The sequence below is a fragment of the Chanos chanos genome, chromosome 10 (assembly GCF_902362185.1).
Source record: "Chanos chanos chromosome 10, fChaCha1.1, whole genome shotgun sequence".
In the NCBI taxonomy this organism is placed as follows: domain Eukaryota; kingdom Metazoa; phylum Chordata; class Actinopteri; order Gonorynchiformes; family Chanidae; genus Chanos; species Chanos chanos.
In genome coordinates, this window is record NC_044504.1 from 27,559,637 (window position 1) to 27,580,840 (window position 21,204).

At 42.1% G+C, this 21,204-nt stretch overlaps 2 protein-coding genes across 3 annotated transcripts in view; both read right to left on the bottom strand.

Moving 5' to 3' along the window:
- Positions 1 to 11,877, bottom strand: part of bmpr2b (bone morphogenetic protein receptor, type II b (serine/threonine kinase)) — a 37,790-nt gene extending 25,913 nt beyond the window's left edge. For both annotated transcript variants that reach the window (XM_030785923.1, XM_030785927.1), the window contains exon 1: positions 10,826 to 11,877. In XM_030785923.1, coding sequence (XP_030641783.1) covers positions 10,826 to 10,898 — 73 coding nt within the window. In that variant the 5' untranslated portion in view covers positions 10,899 to 11,877. The remainder of the gene's footprint in view (positions 1 to 10,825) is intronic.
- A 1,350-nt stretch (positions 11,878 to 13,227) lies between these two features.
- Positions 13,228 to 21,204, bottom strand: part of LOC115822273 (trichohyalin) — a 16,078-nt gene continuing 8,101 nt past the window's right edge. Inside the window, exons 15-22 of the mRNA XM_030786022.1 lie at positions 21,136 to 21,204; positions 20,426 to 20,619; positions 20,101 to 20,228; positions 15,448 to 19,595; positions 14,479 to 14,661; positions 14,255 to 14,314; positions 13,709 to 13,786; positions 13,228 to 13,455 (exon numbers count right to left, since the gene is read on the bottom strand). The exon at positions 21,136 to 21,204 is cut by the window's right edge and continues 85 nt beyond it. Of these exons, the coding sequence (XP_030641882.1) occupies positions 13,228 to 13,455; positions 13,709 to 13,786; positions 14,255 to 14,314; positions 14,479 to 14,661; positions 15,448 to 19,595; positions 20,101 to 20,228; positions 20,426 to 20,619; positions 21,136 to 21,204 (5,088 nt within the window). The remainder of the gene's footprint in view (positions 13,456 to 13,708; positions 13,787 to 14,254; positions 14,315 to 14,478; positions 14,662 to 15,447; positions 19,596 to 20,100; positions 20,229 to 20,425; positions 20,620 to 21,135) is intronic.

Genomic DNA, 21,204 nt, shown 5'->3' on the forward strand with positions numbered 1-21,204 from the left:
GAGGTCACTGACACTGGAGCTTAAGGTTTCTTCAATAAAACAGGCAATTTCTGGTCTGACATGGTTGGGGTTGCCCTGGAGACGAATCCTGGGTAAAGGTGTGACGGTTTGCACAGACAAAAATAACCTCTTTGGTTCCGTTACGGACACTTTGACCTCATGGGCAATATTTCTCCCCAGAGAAAGAAAAACAACGTGACGTTACGAGAAAGATATCCTGTCTCAGGATTCATAAAAATAAAAGGACAGGAATTTATGAGACTTCCACATTTGCCCACTGACAGAGAACAGCCACTGAGTGACAGTGAGAACATGGTCTTCTGACAGGAGACAATGTAAGCACAGTATGGCAGTATGAAGAAGATAAGGTCCTACAGTTAATACTATGTGACTCTGATTCTGTTTACACAGCTAATGACAGTTAGGCTGAAATGGGTCCCCAGAGAAAGTGCTGACTGACTACAGGTTAACCAACCTCTCATCCTCTCTCAGCTCTGTCATTGCCTAGGAACAACAGTTTAGTCGGGCTTTTCCCCCCCAGGCTTACCTTCACCTCCTTGACGGGACAGAGTGGGGGAGAAACGGGGAAGGGATTAGAAAAGGGGGAAACACCGTACAGAAAAAATACCATACAACGAACACACGCACTCGCGCACGCGTTGGTACCGCTCACTGTTACCTCGTCAAACGCAGTTAGTCAAACTTTCAATCCTAACGACACGGCTTCTATTCACACGCATTCAAATTCTAAATACTGTTATGGGGGGGGGGGGGGGGGCAATGAAATAAAAAGAGAAAGAAAGAATGAAAGAATGAATGAAAGAGAAAAAAAAACAACTCCCTACAAAAAAAGTTTCCACCATCAAAATAATCCATTCTTTTTGGTGTTTGAGGCCCAACAAAAGTGCCATACAGTGACTGTATGGAGAGGATTAGAGAATGGGCAGAGACTGAACTCATCCACAGCTGAACAATGGACTGAGGAGAAAAAAAAAAAAAGAAGTTTTCCTCTTTCTCCACCCTCCCTCCTGAATCTCAACCTCTATCTTATTCCTCCGCCTCCTTCATCCACCTCTTTCTCTCTCTCCTTCTCCGTCTCTCTCTCTCTCTCTCCTCCCCCCTCCTTCTCTCTTTCCCATGGCAGCTGTGCAGCACTGGTGCCTGTGTGACTGGCATGACTCCAGACTTCAGTAATTCACTAATGAGTATCTGGAGACTCCCCTCAGCACTGTAGACGCCATCTCAACATGAAAAGGACAAAAAGGGAGGAGGGAGGGAAAAGGGGGGGGGGGGGGGGGGGCAGAATGGAACTACAGCTCGGCCGAGTCACTGTGTTCTAAGCCCAAAGTCTAAATAACACACACAATCTCACACACAAACTACACCAGAAACAGATATTACATCACTACTTTTTTCTAACACACACACACAGTGCTACAGAAAGAGTGCAAGTGTGAAACCTGAAACCAAAACATACCCCAAAGAAAAAAAAAAGACAGACAGCATTACACACCTACGCCACAAAATGGGCACGTGATCAACAGAGGAGAAAACTGTCCACAGGGCTATGGGCTCGACTGTGCAATCACACTCATTATACTTTACTCCTCTCTTCAGCTACTGGACTGCTATTGTCTTTACTGCTCTCAACTGATGTGTAAACCTTCCTCTACTGTTCTCTACAGTTTCTCTTACAGTAACCAAGTTATAATTACCTTCATTAATAATTACTACGTTAACCTGCTGTTCCGGTTTATTCTGCAAGACATCATTGTGCTTCGGAAGCCCTTTTAAAACCATGTCTTCCTCTCTAATGTTATGTTTAAAGTCAACCTCCCTGACATCAGTAGAAGTGACTTTGCTGACACAAAGCCTAAACGTCAGTGGAGGGAGACTAAGGTGGGCTCTTTCATTTACCCTGGGATAATAAGAGTAACAAACATTGAGGAACTTTACTGGACGAGAGGTTCCTTCTTCGGGGTCATCGTTTTGTGGAGGGAAACTGGAGCAGAAGTCAGGTTAGACAAAAGTACCTTCAGTAAGTGTGTTATTGATTTTTTTTTTCCCCCCACAGTGTCTTTCAGTATGCAGAGAAAATATCAAATGAGCTTTTTTAATGGAGGAGGGGGAAAAAAATCACAAGAATAATTTCATAATAAACAAGGCTTCATCTGGGATACCAAACAAGCTGTTACAATTTATTTGGCCCCAGCAGAATGGTTATCTAAAAAAAAAAAAAAAAGATGTTTAAGCTTGTCTGCTGTATGGTAACGCGGGTCTTTAGTGAGAAACGAGACCCCTGGACACACACACACAACAGAGGTCAAGACTCGTCAATCCCATCTTTATTTCTCTGTTTTAATCAGAACTGGGTTGGCTGGCCTTTCAGACGGCTGAGGACCAGTGGTGTTTGGGTAGCACAGGGGAAACTGTTCAGTAACCACAGGGCTACAGTTTTTTTTTCTCTTGTCCTTAGTGTGTAAGCTTTCAGCACACAGGCAGTGAAGTCTACGGCTGCTCCACAGGCATACAACCACTAACAAGGAGAAATAAGAGCCTTTTTCAAACAATCAAATCCAAACACACACAGTCCACAGAGTACTTTGAAACGCGTCAAGAAATGACTTGAAGGGATTCTGTCCTTTCTGATGCACTCTCCGTTGAGAAATGCTGACAGGAATTAATAGGAACCACACGGTGCTGTCAGACGGTGTGTGTGTGAGTGTGTGTGTGTGTGTGTATCCGTCTTGCAGCACAACGGTCAGCTTCCCGTTCCAGATTAGTATTCTCCAGACAGGTTTACCCCCTTGCCGACAGAGAGCTAGTCCCAGATTATCCCTTTGAATGGTAAAGGGGTTGGAGATTAAAAGAGGAGTGAGGAGTTGCTGAAGAAGGAGACGCTGAACATGCACCGGTAGCAAAAGCCCTTGCTACATCAGCACTTTTCATTTCACACAGGCTCTGGCAAAAACAACCTAGAGCAACACACTGTAAAATGAGCCACAATATCTTATGGAGATAACCAATCAACCTCAATCAGCCCATCTCCCTTAAAACCCTCTTAAATGGTCATATATCATTAAATTCTGGAGAGAAATGTAATAAAACGTGCATCATCTACAGGCAAGCTGAGTAAGTTGACACTACTGCATACCATTCATGTGACGGACCAGAAAGGTACGCATAACCTCAGCAGATCTTATCTGTGTTTCTGCTGGTTCTTCTCCCAAAAACACCCTACCTGAACACACCAGATACCGGAGTTCATGCAAAAACACCCTACCTCAACATACCAGATACCGGAGTTCATGCAAAAATGCCCTACCTCAACACATCAGATACCAGAGTTCATGCAAAATTGCCCTACCTCAACACACCAGATACCGGAATTCATGCAAAGCTGGTCACAAACACGCCTTTTCCACCGCAGTACCAGTGCCTAATCTAGAACCGAGGCCATGCATTTCCACTGAAAAAATACCGGTGCCGGTGCCAAAGAGCTGGCACCAGCACAGCTCCCCAAACTTGCTGGTCCCAAAAGTTGGAACCACTGACATCAGTGGCTATGCAAATGTGGACCATAAGAGAACCAATCAGCTCAGTGTGTGATGTGTTTGGTATGTGATGTTCTCTAGAGAGGAGGATAACAAAAGAGAATAACAAAAAAAGAGGAGAATAACAAAAAATGTTTGACCAAGATGGTGGAGGCTAAAAGCTACACGTAGTATGAAAACATGTTTATGATTAAAAGATGTATGGGCGACCATTTGTATCTATATCAACACGGGTTGCTGTTTACATGTTACATGAAAGTAGTCGGGGCCAGACGGATAAAAAAAACTCTCTCAACGCCTCTGGTCGGGGCAAAAACACCACTGTAGACCTTCATTTAAGCACTTGAACTTTTGAGCAAGGTGACAGGTTTGCCCCCAAAGCAAAAAGTGAGGTGTTTCACTTTGTGGAAGCCTAGCGTAAAAGTACATTTATAAAAAGCAAGCAAAGCAGATGCATTCTCTCCACCATGATTTCCCCCATGGAAATTACCCCAACCTTTGTTAAGTAACGTTCGGTTCTCAAACCTGTCGAAGTGCGGGCCAGTTCTCACAAGGCACCATGGCAGAACTGGCTCTGCACTGGCACCATCCCGGTGGAAAAAGAGCTAAAAGGGGCCTTGAGCGCAGGGTGACATGTTACCTGGATCCAAGCAAACCAGATGGCACCAACACCCCAACCCCTTCATCCTTTCTCCTCTATCAGAAACCCCCACCTTTCAACAGCACAAACACAGTCGCTATGGGAACTGGACAAGAAAAGTTTCCATGCTCCGCTAACCGAAAACTGACCAGACACAGAGATGATGGTCTCTAGGCAACTGATTCTTAAAGCAAAGCTCAGAGATGGCTTAAAGGTACTGCTTTAGCTAGGATTAATTAAATCACAAAAACAAACTTGATTGACTGAACCCAAAATGGACTCCTTAATTACAGAGGCATAGCAAACTATTCAGTAAATAATTTCCAGCTTTGCCTTGATTAGGAACATGAGCTGAGTTGACAATCAGCTTTTCATCAGAAATTTAAAGGTTATTTTAATTTTTTAACAAAACCCCAGTCAATAAGAGGATACTTAGCCAATTAGCACCGAGAATGAAAATCACTCAAGGATTATTTAGTTTCTCCTTTACAAATATTTTCTCAGTTTCAAAAAAAAAAAAAAAGGACCATATAAACCTCCACACAGGGTGTGTTGGAGTATGGAGGGACACCTGCCTAAAATTTCGTTTGAACACACTCCACACTAAACAAAATGCCCAGACCTAAGGCTGATTCCATTGCTCAGCTGTTCCATCAGTCAGGTTGGTTTTCCAAAATGACTGGCACACATTGTCGACTCTGTCTGGCCTCAGGGTGCAGTCTCTGAATGCTCAAAGGCTGCGTTAGAGATCTGACATACCCCCCCCACCCTTTAAAAAAAAAAAAAAAAATCGCATTCGGTCCAATTTTTTTCCCTCCCTCCTCTCTGTTCTGCACTTGCCTCTTGCCACCCAGACACGTAGGCCTGCACCGCTGGCAGCCGCTCACTGCCCCTGTGCCAGGGTTATGTGGGCATGCCAGTCTCTGCCAAATGAGCTTTCCAAATGCCAGTCCAGCTCTTCTCTCTGGGGCTAAAGTCTGATTCCTTTTCATTCTATGGTCTTTAGCCTCCATTTTAAAATGTCAATTCACCACAACTGTTTAGAAACTGTTTCATTTTTAGAAATTTCTGCCAAATAAAGGCAAAGTACAGATATCAGCATTTTTTTTTTTCTAAAGAGAAAAAAATGTAAGGACGAAGCATTTTAAAAGTCAAATGAAATTTGATAGTGAAAGGTAATAAACTCTATATATGTCAGTGAAAACATAACTTTGATGAATATCAACGATGCAAATATTTCTTTTTTCCTATATGCAACAACAAATTAACAAAGCCCACTGATCAGCATGCCATCTGTTGTTTGTTTTTATACATAGCAGTCAGTGTCTCTGAAACACGACATTAGCATGAATCTGCCTATGAAGAGGAGACACAATGGCAGGAAGCCAGGAAAAAAAAAAACTGAGACTGTTCTCTTTCGCTAGCTCTCGCTGCCTCTTTTCGAGGGAGTCGCTTTACCACAGCACCGATATTATTTCAAGAAATATGAATACTACGCTGGTCAACAAATCATGGCAGGCATGACTAAGCAAAATCATTTACTGCACACGGAATGAAAAGCAGATGAATTTCAGAGGAATAATTAAAAAGGAGGTGGACAGTCTGGTGGGACCACATACAGAACATGCACATAGCATGATAGAGAAAACAAGTGAAGCAATTTTTGCAGTTAGTGAGTGAGAGATAAGAGGGTTTTCTATGAATGAGAAACATCAACCTGTTTAGCTGCAGCCAAAAAAAGTCTGTGTGTTGAGTGCATATGTGTGTGTGTGTGTGTGTGTGTGTGCGCGTGCATGTTTGTGTAGGGAGGGGGTAGACGGAGGGGGCAGGCGTCACCACAAGGGAATGTCTCCCCCTCTCTGTCTCTCCCCCTCGCTCCTATGGAGCCAGGCAGACACACATTGTTTAGTCTAAATCCTGCTGTTGCCGCAAAACAGACCAGTGTAGACACACGCAGACACAGAGAGAGAGAGAGAGAGAGAAAGAGAGAGAGAGAGAGAGAGAGAGAGAGAGAGAGAGAGAGAGAAAGAGGGCAGAGCAGAGAACACACACACACACACACACACACACTGAACAGAGCAGTGTAACTGACCCAACACTGAATAGCACACACAAAGAACTAAGCACTAAAAACAAAGGCACACATATATGTCTTTACAACACAGCTACAAAACACAGGATGACTCCCTACAAAACACACTCTTATTAACACACACACACAGAATAACATACAAAAAGCTGCACAAACACACACACACACCAGTTGTATGTCAGTATGTGAGTAGGGCTGACACTTGTGTGTGTGTTCCAGTGGGATGCTGTGCAGGAAGTAACATTTAGAACACACAGAGTGTAGACAGAGTGGAAATCTCTAGGTGTCACAGGTTGATGTGTGTCCCACATCACATTCACGGTATATGACCAACCACACACGCAAAACAGCACATCAAGCATCGTACACAAACGCATACGCAAACCAGCGCTCACTTTCAGCTATACACTCACCCTGGACAAGCTCTATATCTCTATATCTTAGACATTCACTCACTCACACATACCCACAGCTGACTGACTTGCACTTGCATTATGAGTTCAACACAACATGATCAACAGTCAGTTACACAACGGCAAGTTACACAACTGCAAGGTCAGCTGCGTTTTTTCCACATTTGTCAAAAAAAAAAAAAAAAGGCATCCACCATCAGAAATGGCAGTCCCACTGCCTGGAGCTTCAGTCTCTTCAGTGCAGTGGAGACTGAACATCATTACCAGATCATTATCGTCAGCATACAAATTACTGTACATTTCACAACCAACTCAGACACAATGAACATGGGGTCATTTCCCTCAGAAAACACACACACACACACACACACACACACACACACATACACACACACAAACACACAAAAAAACAACCCACAACAAATAAAGCCTGGCTTACCGAGTCCTGAACAAAACATCCAAGGTTGTCCTGGGATTAGTATATCTATTTATCGGACCACGTTAACGGCTAATATTTACCAACAAACACAGTCTAGTCAACAGTATCAACCAACCACATTATACATAAACTGAGATTTGTTTAAAAATATTTAAACAGCTATCAGTGAGAGAGCTGCTGAATGGCTGTAGGTTCATGTAAATCCCAGCGGGTCTTTGCGTTAATTGAAGTGAGTTATGTAATGACAGGTAGTTAGAACGATGGTAGATGCATTTCACAGTATGAGAAAGGCATGAGATTCTGGGCATATACACATGCAACTGTTGTCACAGCCAGAGAGACCACGCATCTCACTCCAGTTTCACTACAAGCCACTTGCTTTTTTCACTTTGAGATATATATGCATAGAGAGAGAGTGAGAGAGGAGAGGGAGTAGTTTCACACTCTGCATGATTTTACTCTCTCTCTCTCTCACACACACACACACACGTAGTTTCTGTGGTGGAGCTGGTCTACAGTCATGCTGGCAGACCTGCTCCTGTAAGACAGACAGCAGGATACAGAGCTGTGGCAGAGTGCCAGCTAGAAACTCTATTAACTTACTTCACTACTGGAGTCTTAACTCAATTACCAGTTTAAACATGGCGAACCGCTGCTGACATAACAGCTCTCCCAACCTACCACTTTTACAGATTCATCATACACCATAAGACAAATACACAGAGAGGAGAAAACTTGTACCAGTCTCCTATATCACCAATGGAACCATGCTATTCAACTATACCATATAACATACTATATCACTACATACATCTAGCAACATCATGGATTTAGAGTAAGAATAACTGGGACAGACTATGGTCAGAGAGAGTTCAGAGAATTTTTTTAGCTAAATGTTTGCCAATTTACTCCATTTATACTAAATATGGACACACAAAAGAAAAATAGAACTCTCTCTCCAAATTGCCAGGGGAGCAGCCCATTCTCTGTTCCTCTCTCCCTAAACAGAGCTGAAATTTACGCACTGTACTTTTTTTTGTTTTCTTTAATAATCTTAATAACCAAGCATGAGCCAAAACAAGCCCATTTCTCCTCTAATGGAGCCTGCTGGACTAATGTGTGCAGGTGCTTGGAGGACCGAAGGTTTATTTTAGTTCACAGAGAGTCTTTGGTAAAATTCAGGTGTCGGAAACATCAACATCTCTCTGCTGAAGTCATGTTCACTGGTTTCAAAGGAAACAAGACTGACTTTCACTTCACATCAACATCTGCAATGCAACAGCATGCAAGCAGTAAAAATTCTCATGAATAGTCCTAGTTTGTTTTCGAGTCCATTGTTTGTTTGTTTGTTTGTTTGTTTAGTTCAAAAATGGGGCTATTTGCTTAATACAACTGACTGTCGCCTTGCAACATGTTTTCCATAATCTCACTGCACAATCATTACAAAACCAATCAAAAAGGTTACAACATACTGATCTAATCTTAAATGGAAAAATTCATTCACAAGCTGTTTGGCTTCGACAGATGTGAGACATTCTAAACAACTGATTCATCTCTTACGCTCTCAGACCAAAGGGCTATCTCGTCTTTTTTTTACGCTAGCAGACCGCTGCTTTGTTTTAGCAAAACAGCTTCAACTTACTCTACCAGCTGACTGCCTCTAAATGCTAATGAACCATGCTAATACACTACACACAACAAGAAAAGAAGGAAAGTGGGCGCTGAAGAACGCACTGATAGCTGTGGCTGCTCAGACTGCTTTGAGCTCAAGCCCCTTTAACCCAATAATCTACTGCAGGGTTCCCCCTGGAGTACCTCCCCCCTCTTTCCTTCCCCGCCCTGGACATCATTAGAAAAGATACAATGGTTTTCACTGGCTCTTCCCTGGCTGAACGTGGCTTAACAAAAAGAGGGAACGAAACGCCTGGCCTTCTAAGAAGTACGCATTTTTTGGTGAAGAGAAACTGACAGAAATTGACCGAATCGTAATTCCCTTATCCACCCCCCACCGGTATCTGGAAAGTCGCTGTAGTTATCTTATCCAGTTCAAGGCCAGACTCAAACTGCATTACTGAGGCTACTGCTACTGCTGAGGACTCTATTCTCCTCCCACAGTTCCACTGTGAAGGCTGCATTGCTCCTGGCAAAACAAACCCTTATTTCATTCCAACAGAAATATTCCTGTTTCTTTATTTTATGATACTGCACAGGCACATTTTGCCACATCAGGCTCTCCTTGCCTGTTTTATGCCACGTTTTTACCTTTGACTAGCTTTAAACGTACATATTTGAACTAAACCTAAGCACACAGTTGAGGTTTTAGTAGCATGTACAATATACATACCAAACAAAGCCCTTATTCTAAATCTCCTCTGAGATTAAACTGGGTTTTTGGATCAGTGGGATTACTGCAAAGCGGCCTGTTATTTATTTGGCAAGTCAGGTGAGACTTGCATAGGTCTTCGTCAAATTTGGTCACTGGTTTTAACCCTCTAATTAATGTGATAAGGAGTCAACATTTGCTCTCGAAAAGCCAATAATTTAAGCTTTGAGTATGAATTAATCACAATCAAAATGAGACGACAGTCACATCGTCAGAGATGATCATTTACAAACTTGATATGAATCAAATCGTTCATAAATGTGCGAAATGTCACAGAGGAAAAACAACACCTACACATTGATTAAAGCTGAGGAAAACATCAATCTATCAAAGTCCTACACGCTACATCATGATTTTACAAGAAACAAACAGGCCGCAGGCCTACTTTTTAGCAAATCCAACAATCAAGTAAAAGCACCAGTTTACTTAAAATCATACAAACTTTAAACAAGGAATCAAATAAGCAGTTTATGGGTGGACACTAGGGTTCCGTTGGTCCGGCTGTCAGATGCCAAAGACAGACATCTCTTCACCACACTTACAGGAAAGTATCTAGGTAACACATCCGTTCAATAGTTCCAGCAGTGAGCGTTTTATAAACCGGGTCACACTACAGGAGTTCCCAGACGTGGATAACCTTGCGTCGAATGAGTGTGATCACATTTTTCTAGCATTGTTATGACGGAAATGTATCAATTATCATGAACTAAAGGCACCATTGCGAGCAGGATTAATCTTAACAGGAAAGTGTATGGTTTCCTGTTTAAGATGAATAAAGACAGATTCAAGCATGACTATAAACACAGTCCACATAGATGAAGAATCGTTATGAAAAAAGTACAGGATACACATATTGATGTGGTGTGTGCGTTTCGCCATCAAGGGCCCAAATATTGTACATTTGTAAAACCATCATCCTAACACACACTAGTACCACGCTATATTGAACACAGCTGAATGAATTGCACAAATAAGTAGGAAGGAGGTTAAAAACAACTAAATTTTGCCAACTTCAACCAAATAATGCTACTGTGGGCTGGTTGTTACCGTCTCGTCCTCTGCCGCAGAGAACTAATCCAAACATACTTGTTAAAAAGAAGTCCGTTAATACGAAGAATATATGCGACACCTTCAATCAAGTACTTCAGGACACTGTCAGTTTAACTTGGCCATTATGGTTGGTATTTTGTATACTACATACACAAACAACTGTATCTATTAATACAGTTGGTGGTTCGTAAAGAACAAGCACGAAAGTGAGACGGGCGAGAATTAAAAAAAAAAAAAAAGAGTAAAATACCAACCTGCGACAGGACTGAACAACAACACGGCGTACAGTCCCAATGTTAGTACCGACATCTGGCCCAATACTGCCATACTGGTGGGATTTGCTAGTCCAAAAAGCTCTGGTAGTAGTCAAATTGGGACTTTCGGTCAAAAAGTTATTTCTGAAGATATTTTCCCTCGAAAATCAAAAATTCAGTCCAGACTTTAAAGGATTGAAAATGAGACTGAAGTCACGATACATGATTTCCAAGCTTTTACATGTGGGATTTCATCCTCCGTGTCTTCCAGTACGATTTCTTTTAAAGGGTGCCGTGTAAGTGCTTGGTTTTGGAAAGTGTTCCCATTCATCCCGAAACCACAAACATTTAAAATATTCAGATATAGCTACTCTTACGTGACTGCCTTGCTTTTCATCGGTGTCTGTTCTCCCCAATACTTTAATGTAGCTGAGCTGACAATATTAATAAGTCAAAAAATACATAAACCAGCCAATAAATCTGTTTCGCACGTTAGGACTAATTTGCTGATTATCTCTTTTATCGTGGTTTTCGTCTGGAGTTATGTTGTTTGCAGCAGTTTTTTCTCAATGTGGGCTAATTTTGTTGGCCGTCATCTTCCAGTTCGGTAGCTAGCTTAGCTTGGCTAGCTAAAGTCCAAACATTTGGCAGCTTTATCTGTCTCTGTCGGTTTCAAAAATAAATCGTCATCAATACGTTTCTTGAAGCACGAGTATTCACTGAAAACTGGACGATAAAATACCAAAAATAGGTAAATCCACACCGACACGTAGCGAGAAATTCCTTCTCAAAACGAACATAACATGGAATCGGTCCCAAAAGCTTGTGTTTGACACCGAGCCAAAAAAGAGGCCTTTAACTCTAAATAGAAACACAAGAATCCGTCAAATAAAAAGCCGTTTGTTAAAAGAAGATGCGATATCATTTATATAACCTAACTTAAATTACATGATTACGAATATCCAGGGCTGCGCCGTTTTTTCCAGGCTATTTCTCCTCAAACGGTGCGGTAACTTCGCCTCTTTACGCAGACGCTGAAGGGCAGTCTGGTTCTCTCTCTCACTCACTCACTCACTCACACACACACACGCACGCACGCACAATCCCTCTGTCTCTAGATGATTATCTGTAGAGTTTGCTTTGACTGGACTCCGACTCCAGTCTGTCGTGTGACTTGTATGTACACTTTCTCTTGAACGTTTCTTTTCACCACACTAGATGAGTAATAAACAACCAATATATACTTGAGTCCAAAATGTAACCTCTACGCAATATTACAATATAAAATTTGCCAGTGGTTGAGGGAATGCCTTAATAGCTAATTTAATAACAGAAACAATATTTTAAGGGAATTCGACCCACTTCCAGTAAGATGGAGAGAAAAGCGTAACCACACTTAAGACACCTGGAACTGTAGCTCAGCCAAACTGAATGTAATTCCCGTCATCTGAATGGTAGAAACAATCACTTTTTAATAAAGTAAAATCGCTCAACAGCGTGAAATGGGTACAGCGCCTTCCCGTGGTAGAATACTGTACACCCTGCTCCCATGTGCTTCCATAAACGTGTGCTCCAGACTGGAAATTACTTTAAGATGGGTTAAAACGTTATTCATTTTAAATCGTATGGCTTTAATCAAATGTGCTCGATTGTCCAGAAATGTCAAGCTTGTGCGTGCGCACTAATTTTAGAGTCTTAGCGTATAAACAGCACGTTTGAATAATGAATAAGTGAATGAGACCGAGTAACATTTTAAAGAAGTTTATTATAAAAACGTAAAACGAACAAATAAAAATGTATAAATTACGGTCAAACAGTAACAACGACGATGTAACAGTTTTCAGTACATTTTTGCTGTAAACCACCACAGACCCTGTATATCCAGTACTAGGATCTCTACCCCTACGTTGCGTTTTAAATCTATAGAGGATGGTTTGTGTACAAAATCTTGAGACATGAGAAAACCAATAAATATAACAGCATAAATATGGCTTAGAGTGCAAAAACAAATACAATATATTTCTCTTAATAAGCCATTTTCGACCCTGAGTTCCTACTGTAACAGTTTTTGAAAAGTACTTCAGCTAAAAGCTCTAGCGCTAATTTCATAGTGATTGTCGTCTGTGTAACATGAGATAATGGACGTAAACATTTTCTTTAGAAATAGGAACAATGTTGTAATAATTCAGTAACAAGTAAAGATATATATAAAAAAAAAACATACACATAGACAAGAGTTAGAGGAGAATGGACATTTTCGCTGAAAAATATCTGACCTGTAACTTATCACCCCATTCTCTCTGCCTCTTTTTCCTTTCTTGTCTTCATTCTATGAACTTTTATGCTATGAGAAAGCACAGAAATGTGGTACCCCTCCTATTCTCTTTTTCTTTCCTTTTTTTTCAGCTCAGGCTAAGTGAGAGACGCAGCTCTTCCTCTCTGACACTCCGGTCCAATCTCTCTGTCTCTGTTTCAAGTACTGACGGAACAGGCTGTTCACACACGACAGCCAAAGACTCTTTCAGCTCCTGTCTCAGACATGAAACACTGTTACTGTTTCTAATGGAGTTATTAATGAATTCCACTCGTTCCTGATGATCCGCAGCCAGAACCAGACGCAGACGGTGAACCTACAATTTAAAACAGAGAGAGGAGAGATCACAAACTCTATTTAGGCCAGTGTTCTAGCTTCCTCTTAATATCGCCTATCTTTGAAAGCGTATGCTTTCAGAAAACCTGCATTTACGTGTCACAAACGTTAGCTGTCGACAAACCACTTTAGTTTACAGCATGTGCTTAATGAACTCAAGCAAGCAAGCTTTATGTAAATGGATAAAGGAAGGAAAGGAATGATGGGCTAAAAAAAAAAGTAAAAATGCTCACCTGTTCCTCTAGTTCACTAGCCCGTATTCTCAAACGCCTCAACTCCTCTCTCTCTGCTCCATTTAAGAGGCCTGAATTCTGTTACACAAGCAGACGTTTCGATGTCAAAATGTTTCAGTTCTTCAGACTGATTGCCATTGAGAGGTTTTTTTTTATTGTCGTGTTTCAGACAGTGTGGACAGGTTATGTTAAAACATTAAAAAAAAAAAAAAAGAATGAATCATAATTAAAGATTTTAAAAACGTGGATCGGAGTTTAGGGCCTCCTTATCCAGTTCAATCGAGGAAACAATGCACAAATGTATGTATTCACTTCAAAATCAGTTCTTGTTATACATCAAATTTAGCAATCTTACTTATTTGTGTTTTGTTAAGAGTAAGATATCCTAATTTCCTTGGAAAATAAGCGCACGAGTGAGGTACTGACTGTGTTTGACAATCTGAGGGTTTTTTTTGGGTGGGGGAGGGGGGCGGGTGTGGGGAATGTGGGACACAGTTCTCATCTCATTCAGCACACAGATTCAGTTATAAACTCTTCCACTCATACCTGATCTCCAGTCTCTGACTGAGACTGCTGCTGCCGCAGTCTTGCCCGCTCAGACTCCACCTGACACAAACCAATTACACACACGTCAATCAACCAACCAGTCAGCCTGTCTGTTCGTCCGTCCATCTGTCACATTTTAAACAGACTGTACAGCCCGTGTTAGTCTCTGTATATCTGTACATCAGTATAACTAAGCTTTTTTTAAACAGGCTCTGTGTTCTGACCTGTGTGAGTGTTTCTCGGAGGTGGCGTCTCTCTGTCTTCAGCCTGTCGACGCGCTGTTCCAGATGTGAGTTTCTCCTCTCCAGTCTTCTGTGATCCACTTCCAGCTGTGCCACAGCTCTCTGCATGGCAGACAGTCGGTCCTGCAGTGCTGACACAGAGCTGGTCTCTGTGTTCTCCACAGCCTGGGATTCATAGTCGTGCTTGCTCTCCTTTAAACAGCCCCCCCCCCCCCCCCCCCCCCCCCCCAGCAAACACACACACACACACACACACACAAACACACAAACACACATATACACACATACACACACCCACACACACACACACACACACAAACACAAACACAGTCACTTTATCAGACCAAAAACACTTGTGACAGGCTTAACTCATGTGCTCAATCTGTTCCCAGAGAACACCAATGTATTACTTTGACGGGAGATTGAAATGTTTTTAACAGTGAATTATTTACTCAGTATGCCGCTTTAGTAAATGAATTTTAAAAACAATTCAGAAACCAGTATGAATGATTTGTTATATTTTGTGGTAGACGGATTGACCACAGAAAATCAGACTAATAGTTATTGTTGACTTTTCTTTGCAGAATCTTTTATCCAAAGAGCCCTGACTTTGAAAACACAAGATTTGTATTTTTGCAGTATTAGCTTGGCATCATGTTGGGCCATTACAGAATTAATTCCTCTGCATTGCTGGAAAATACTGGGGTTTTTTTTGTTTTTTTGTTAAACAAAAAAGTAATGAATTTAAGCCCTCAAGAACATTAAAACACTAAATGGGACATTTGGAAAGATGATCATATGGCAAAAAAAACAGTATTTTGAGTGAGCAATAGAAATGTTACTGATCTCTGGTAAAAGGGAGAAATTTCAACATCCAAGGTGAATAACCTACAGAATAAAAGGTGATGTTTTCTAACCATAGTCATTAAGAGGGTTGGTTGACACACTGACCTGTGAGGAAACGTCCGCAGCGTCTGGTTTATTTTTCTTGTCTTTCTCAAGCTCTCTCAGTCTCTCCCGATAACTAATTAGCATCTCCTCCGTCTTTGCCAGAGCACTCCTGATCCGATCTCTGTCTTTACCAAGCTCTTCTGCTCTCTCCTTCAGTGAATACACCTCCACTTCTTTTTCTCTCAGGAGCCTGTTACTCTCCTGCTTTTCCTCTAGAAGCACAGAGAGTCGTTCACTCAATCTTTCCCAATTTCGATCTTCTGGTACTCTGTCCACATCTCTAAAACCTCCCTGGTAGTCTCTTATGTTCTCCAACTGAAGTCTGTCCACCTCCTTTTCCAAGCTCTCTGCCCTTCCCCTCCATAGAGCAACTTGCTGTTCCATTTTGATAAGTTTCTCTCTAAGTAAGTCGCTCTCTACATTCCTTTGACCTTGAACTCCATGTGGTTCCTTTATCTCTGAATTCTCTGCAGTCTCATTGCTTTTGCTCTTACCCATTTCCTTAACAATTACCTCTGTCCTTTCTCTTTCCAAATTTACAATTGTGTCCCTCAATTTCTCAATGACTCTCTCTTTCTCTTGAAGTTGTTCCTGTAGTCTTTGCCTTGCATTTGCCTCTTTGTAGGATGCTTCTCTAACATTATTGAGATCTGCCTCCTTTTCCTTAAGCGTCACTGTGATTACATTGATTTGTCTTGCACTTTCTTCCCATATCTGTTCAAGTTTATTCCTTTCTTTCTCCTTCTTCTCAAATCTTTCTGTCATCATGTCCATCTCTTTCTCTTTCTGTCTCAGTCTTTCAGTGAGGATTTCCATTCTTTTCTCTTGTTCATCTCTCTGCTGAATTCTCTTCTTTTCTTCCTTCTGCAATCCTTCCATCTTCAGTTCCAGTCTAGAGATGTCTTGATTCTTTTCTTCCTTTACTCTCTTTAGTTCCTCCTCAAGTTTACTGACTTGACTCCTCAGCTCCTGTGTCTCTTTATTCCTCTCAGCAGCCAGAGAGCTGAGTTCTGTCCTTTGCTCCTCCAAAACCTCCAAACGGACTTTGGCACGAGTCAACTCAACCTGCCTCTGTCCTGCTAAAGTTTCCATAGCCTTCAGGTCCTTCTCCACCTCAAGCTCTCGCTTCTCCATCCTCTCTCTCTCTCTTTCTCCCTCTTGACAAGTTTCTATCAGCTCAGCCTCTTTATGACTCAGCTGGGTCTTCAGATCTTCTTTCTCTCTCTCCAGGGTTTGGGTCCAAGTACGTAGTTCCTCTAACTCCATCTGTAAGTTGCCCTTTTCACCTACATCATTTTGTCTTTCAACCAGTTTGTCTTTCTTTGCTTGTAGAATGGCTCTTAGACTTTCTCCTTCACGATAGCTCTCTTCTAGAAGACTCTTCAAGGTAGCCATTTCATGCAAGCCTGCCTTAAGCCCCTCACGAATCTTCTGGTTTTCCCTTTCTTTCTCTTTCACCTCAAAAAGTGTTTGCTTCCTGCTTCTGGTGAGATCTGCTATCTCCTCTTGAAGAGTCGACACTTGAGTGGTCATTGCCTCTTTCTTCTCTTTTGTCTTCTCGAGTTCCTCCTCCTTTCTCCTCAATGACAAAGCTACTTTATCTTTCTCTCTCCTTTCTCTGAACACCTCATCTTTGAGGGCACTTGTCTCTCTCTCTTTGCTTCGCAGCTCTGCAGAGAGATGGTCGCGCTCTTCTTCCAGCTCTTTCACTTGTTTACCGAGCTTCTCCACCCGTTGTCCTTTCTCTACCAGAAAGGTGTGCTGTCCTCTCTCAAGCTCCTCAAGCCTGTACCTCAATCTCTCTCCTTCTGCTTTCTCTTCTCTCAGCTGGAGGGTCAGTTGCTCCATCTCTTCCTCTCTTCGACTCAGAGACCTTCTCATTCGCTCTTTCTCTGCTTCGTCATCTTCCTCTTTTGCCTTTAAGTCCTCCACCATCCTCTCACTGTCCTGCACTAACTGGGAGAGACTCCTCACCTCCTTTGACTGTTCCTCTACTTTCCTCCACAATCCCTTTATCTCTTCCACCAACTCCTCATTCCTCCCCTTCACTCTTTGCGCGTTGTCTCTCTCTCTATTCCTCTCTGCCGAGACAACTTGTAGCTCCTGTGTTTGTTCAACAAGCTGTTCTGCTTTCTGCATGTGTTGCTTCGTCTCTTTCTCCAGCTCTAATTCGACCTTTTTTAGGTGGTCCAAGTGCTTTTGCTTTGACAGCTCTAGCTGTTGCACTCTCTCTTCCAGTCTCCTTCGCTCTTCTCGTTCTTGGCGACGCCTCTCTTCCCCTGTTTCATCTCTTTGTCGTAAAGTTTCTTTTAGTCTGTCCGTTTCCTCCTGATGTTCTTTGAGGAGACTGCTCTGACTCTGTAGACTGTGCTGCAGCTCCTGACATTTACTCCTCTGCTCCTTATTTTCTCTCTCCAGCTCCTCTTCTCTCAGTAACAGTCTCTCCACCTCTCCCTCCATCTGGGTGAGCTCTCGTCTTAATCTCTGCTCTCTGTCTCTATCTTCTGTCTCTATTCTCTCTCTCATCTTCTCCTCTCTCTCTTCTACGCTGGTTTTCTCTCTCTCTAGCTCCTCTGCTGTCTCCTTCCATTTCTCTATCTCTTCCTGTGCCTCTCTCATCCGCTTTTGAAAATTTCTGCGTTCAGTTTTCAGCTCATCTTCCAATTCTTCTACCTCTCTTTCTTTATCAGCCTGCTGATCTAATATGTCTTCTTTTTCTTTCAATAACCTCTCCATTCTGTTCCTAAGTTCTTTCATCTCTCCCTCTTTTTGCTCTAGTTTTCCTCTCAATCTCCTCTCTAACTCCAATTGCTCCTCTTCTCTTCTCTCTCGTTCCCTCTGTTGCTCTCTTTCTCTTTCCCTAAATTGTGAATTCTGTATCTCTAGTGCATGGAGCTGGCCCTTCAAAATCTCTTTTCCCTTCAGAGTAAGTTCTAGTCTCTCAATTTCTCCCTGTAGTGATCTCGCTGTCGATTTTAGATCCAAAATGTCGTCATCTCGTTTTTGCAGCTCTTCCTCTTTCTCTTTTACAAGGTCAGCCAGGTCATCTTTCTGTTTTTGAACTGTCCTTAAGACTTCGCTTTCCCTTTCAGATTGCTCCAGAAATCGTTCATTTAACTCATTCTTTTCACTCTCTACCTTCCCAGCTCTTTTCTTCCACCATTCAATCTTGTCCTCCATTTCTTTCATTCTCACTTCGGCAGCCTTCCTCTCAGTGGTGAGTTTAGCCTCCAGTCTCTCCACCTCTATTTGATTTTCGCTCAGTAGCGAGGATATTTGTTCCTTTTCCTTTGTTAACCATTCTGTTCTTTTTTGGAGTTCTTCCAATTCTTCATTTTTCTGTCCTAGCTCTCCTCTCCACCTCTTTTCTCTCTCCCTGTCTTGTTCCTCCCTCCTTTTTTGCTTCCTCTCCTCTTCGGCCCATTTTTCTCTCTCTCTTTCTTTCAGCTGAGAGTTCTGCTCCTCTAGGACCATGATTCTGTTTTCTAAAATCTCTTTCTCCTTCAAATCTTGCTCCTGCGTCTCTATCACCCTCTCCATCGATCCTATTCTTTGTTTCAGTTCTTCGATGTCTGTCTCCCTTTTGTGTGTCTCTTCCTTACTCTTTCGAAGAAGGTCAGCCATCTCTTGTTTCTCTCGTTCCAGCATTTTCCGTTCTTTGCTTTCCTTCTCCCCTCTTTCTAGAAGCCTCTGATTCAATTCCTCCTTCTCCCTCTGCATGTCTGACACTCTTCCTTTCCATCTATCTGTTTCATCGCAGGCCTCTCTCACTCTCTGCTCCAGTATCTTCTGTTCTGCCATTAGTCTGCTCTGAAGTTTCTCCAGCTCTTCTTCTCTCTCACTCAGCAGCTGTGATAGCTCTTCTTTCTCTTTTAATAATCCATCCATTCTGTTCTTCAGAACCTCCACCTCTCCATCCCTCAACCCCAACTCAGAGTTAAGGGCTTCTCTCTCTTCTTGCCATTTCTCTTTTTCAACCCTCCAATCCTTTTCTTCTATTCTGTGTTGGTCTGATACTTGTTCTGCCTCTTTCTGTAAATGTTTTATCTCTGTTTGTAGGTTTTCTCTCTCTCTCTGATGCGTCTCTTTTTCTTCATTCCTCAGGAGTAACTCCTTCTCCAGCTCAGCCTGAAGGCAGTGAATCTCTCCTATGGCACCAAAAAAACGGATGAAGTGGCTTTTATTGAGACACCATGAATAAAATACATTTTGTGTCTAAGTATGCATGCTCCCTTTTGTAGGGACCCAAACCTAAATACACATATATTTCATTCAAGACCCACAACAGCTGACTTGGTGTCACTCTTAATGACGGGAAAAACATTCTACACAAAGAAAAAAAAAAGAGTTGGAAGTAGAAAGAGCTGGCCCTGTGTCAGGGCTAATAGTTAATTGAACAGGACAAACCAGTTCTTGACAGTTTCATACACATGTAGTCACAGATGACTCTTTGATCATAAGTTAATTGCCTACAATCATTATTTAAACGTTCACATAATTTTTTAAAATCCTTAACACAATTTTTGAATACTTTTCAAAGAGTATTGTAATATGGAAATAAATATTGTCTGTAGGTTTTATTATTATTATTATTAGTTAAACATGTTGTCTTGGTTTGAATCGTTTGAATCTAAATCTAAGTGTATATCTCACCTTGTAGAACATCTTTGGTTTGGTTGAACGTGTGGACTTGGATTTGAAGCTGACTGTTCTGGATCTGTAGTTCTGAGACCTGTGACAGAGCCTGGGTCAGTTGCTTCTGGACCTCACTGCTCAACTCCCTGAGGAGAAAAAAAACCCATACAGCAGTGAATGACAGGACAGCAACTGCTCACAGCTTTGCCCCCCACCCCCACACACTTCTTTTTCCCTTTTTCTGCTGTACGTACGCTGGCCGAATCTCTGAGATTTCTTAATAAAGGCGGCTCCTGTCAGACGAAATGATATGTTTTCTGTTCTCTTCATCCAGTGTATGTACCTGAGTTCCTGTCGTTCCTGTTTGAGTTGTTCTCTCTCTCTCTCCAGCGTCCGTATCCCTCCCTCCATGCGCTGGCTCTCTCTCAGCAGGTCTTCTCTCTCTCTCTCTCCTTTCTTCTGCTGTTCTATTACTCGACACAACTCTGCTTGTACGTTCTTCATCCCTTCGCTAAGAGCAGTGTTCTGTTCCGACAACTGTCACACACAAAGACGGACACAAACACAGACACATATGGACAAATTAATGTGTGCACCCACACACACACAATCATGTGTGAACACAAAAACACATAACACACACACAAACACAGAGACACAGAGAGAGAGAGAGAGTGGGAGAGAGAGACAGAGAGAGAGAAGAGAGATTTCTCCAATTTTTCCCTAGCATCTGGGTTTTTTGAGGAGTTTTTTCTTGAGGATCAAGTCAGGGGGTGCCACCCTGCTCTGGTTGTTGTAATCCTGTGGGCATGTAAAGCCCTTTGAGATATTGGGCTTTAAATAAACTTGAACTTGAACTTAGAAGAAGTAAAAGAAAAAGAGGGTGAGAGAGAGAGAGAGAAAGAAGAGAGAAGGAGTATTACCAGCCACCAAAAAACAATACAGAGTTGATTGGCAATGAATACATTTCACTTTAGAATATTATAACATATACTGCAACACAAACTTCATTTGGTTCCTCCAAGCTCTGTTCATTGCTGTTTCTTCCTTTACCTCTTCGATTCTCTGTTCATCAGCCTTCTTCTCCTCCATGAGTGTGCTGACCTCCCTCTCTCGCTCTTC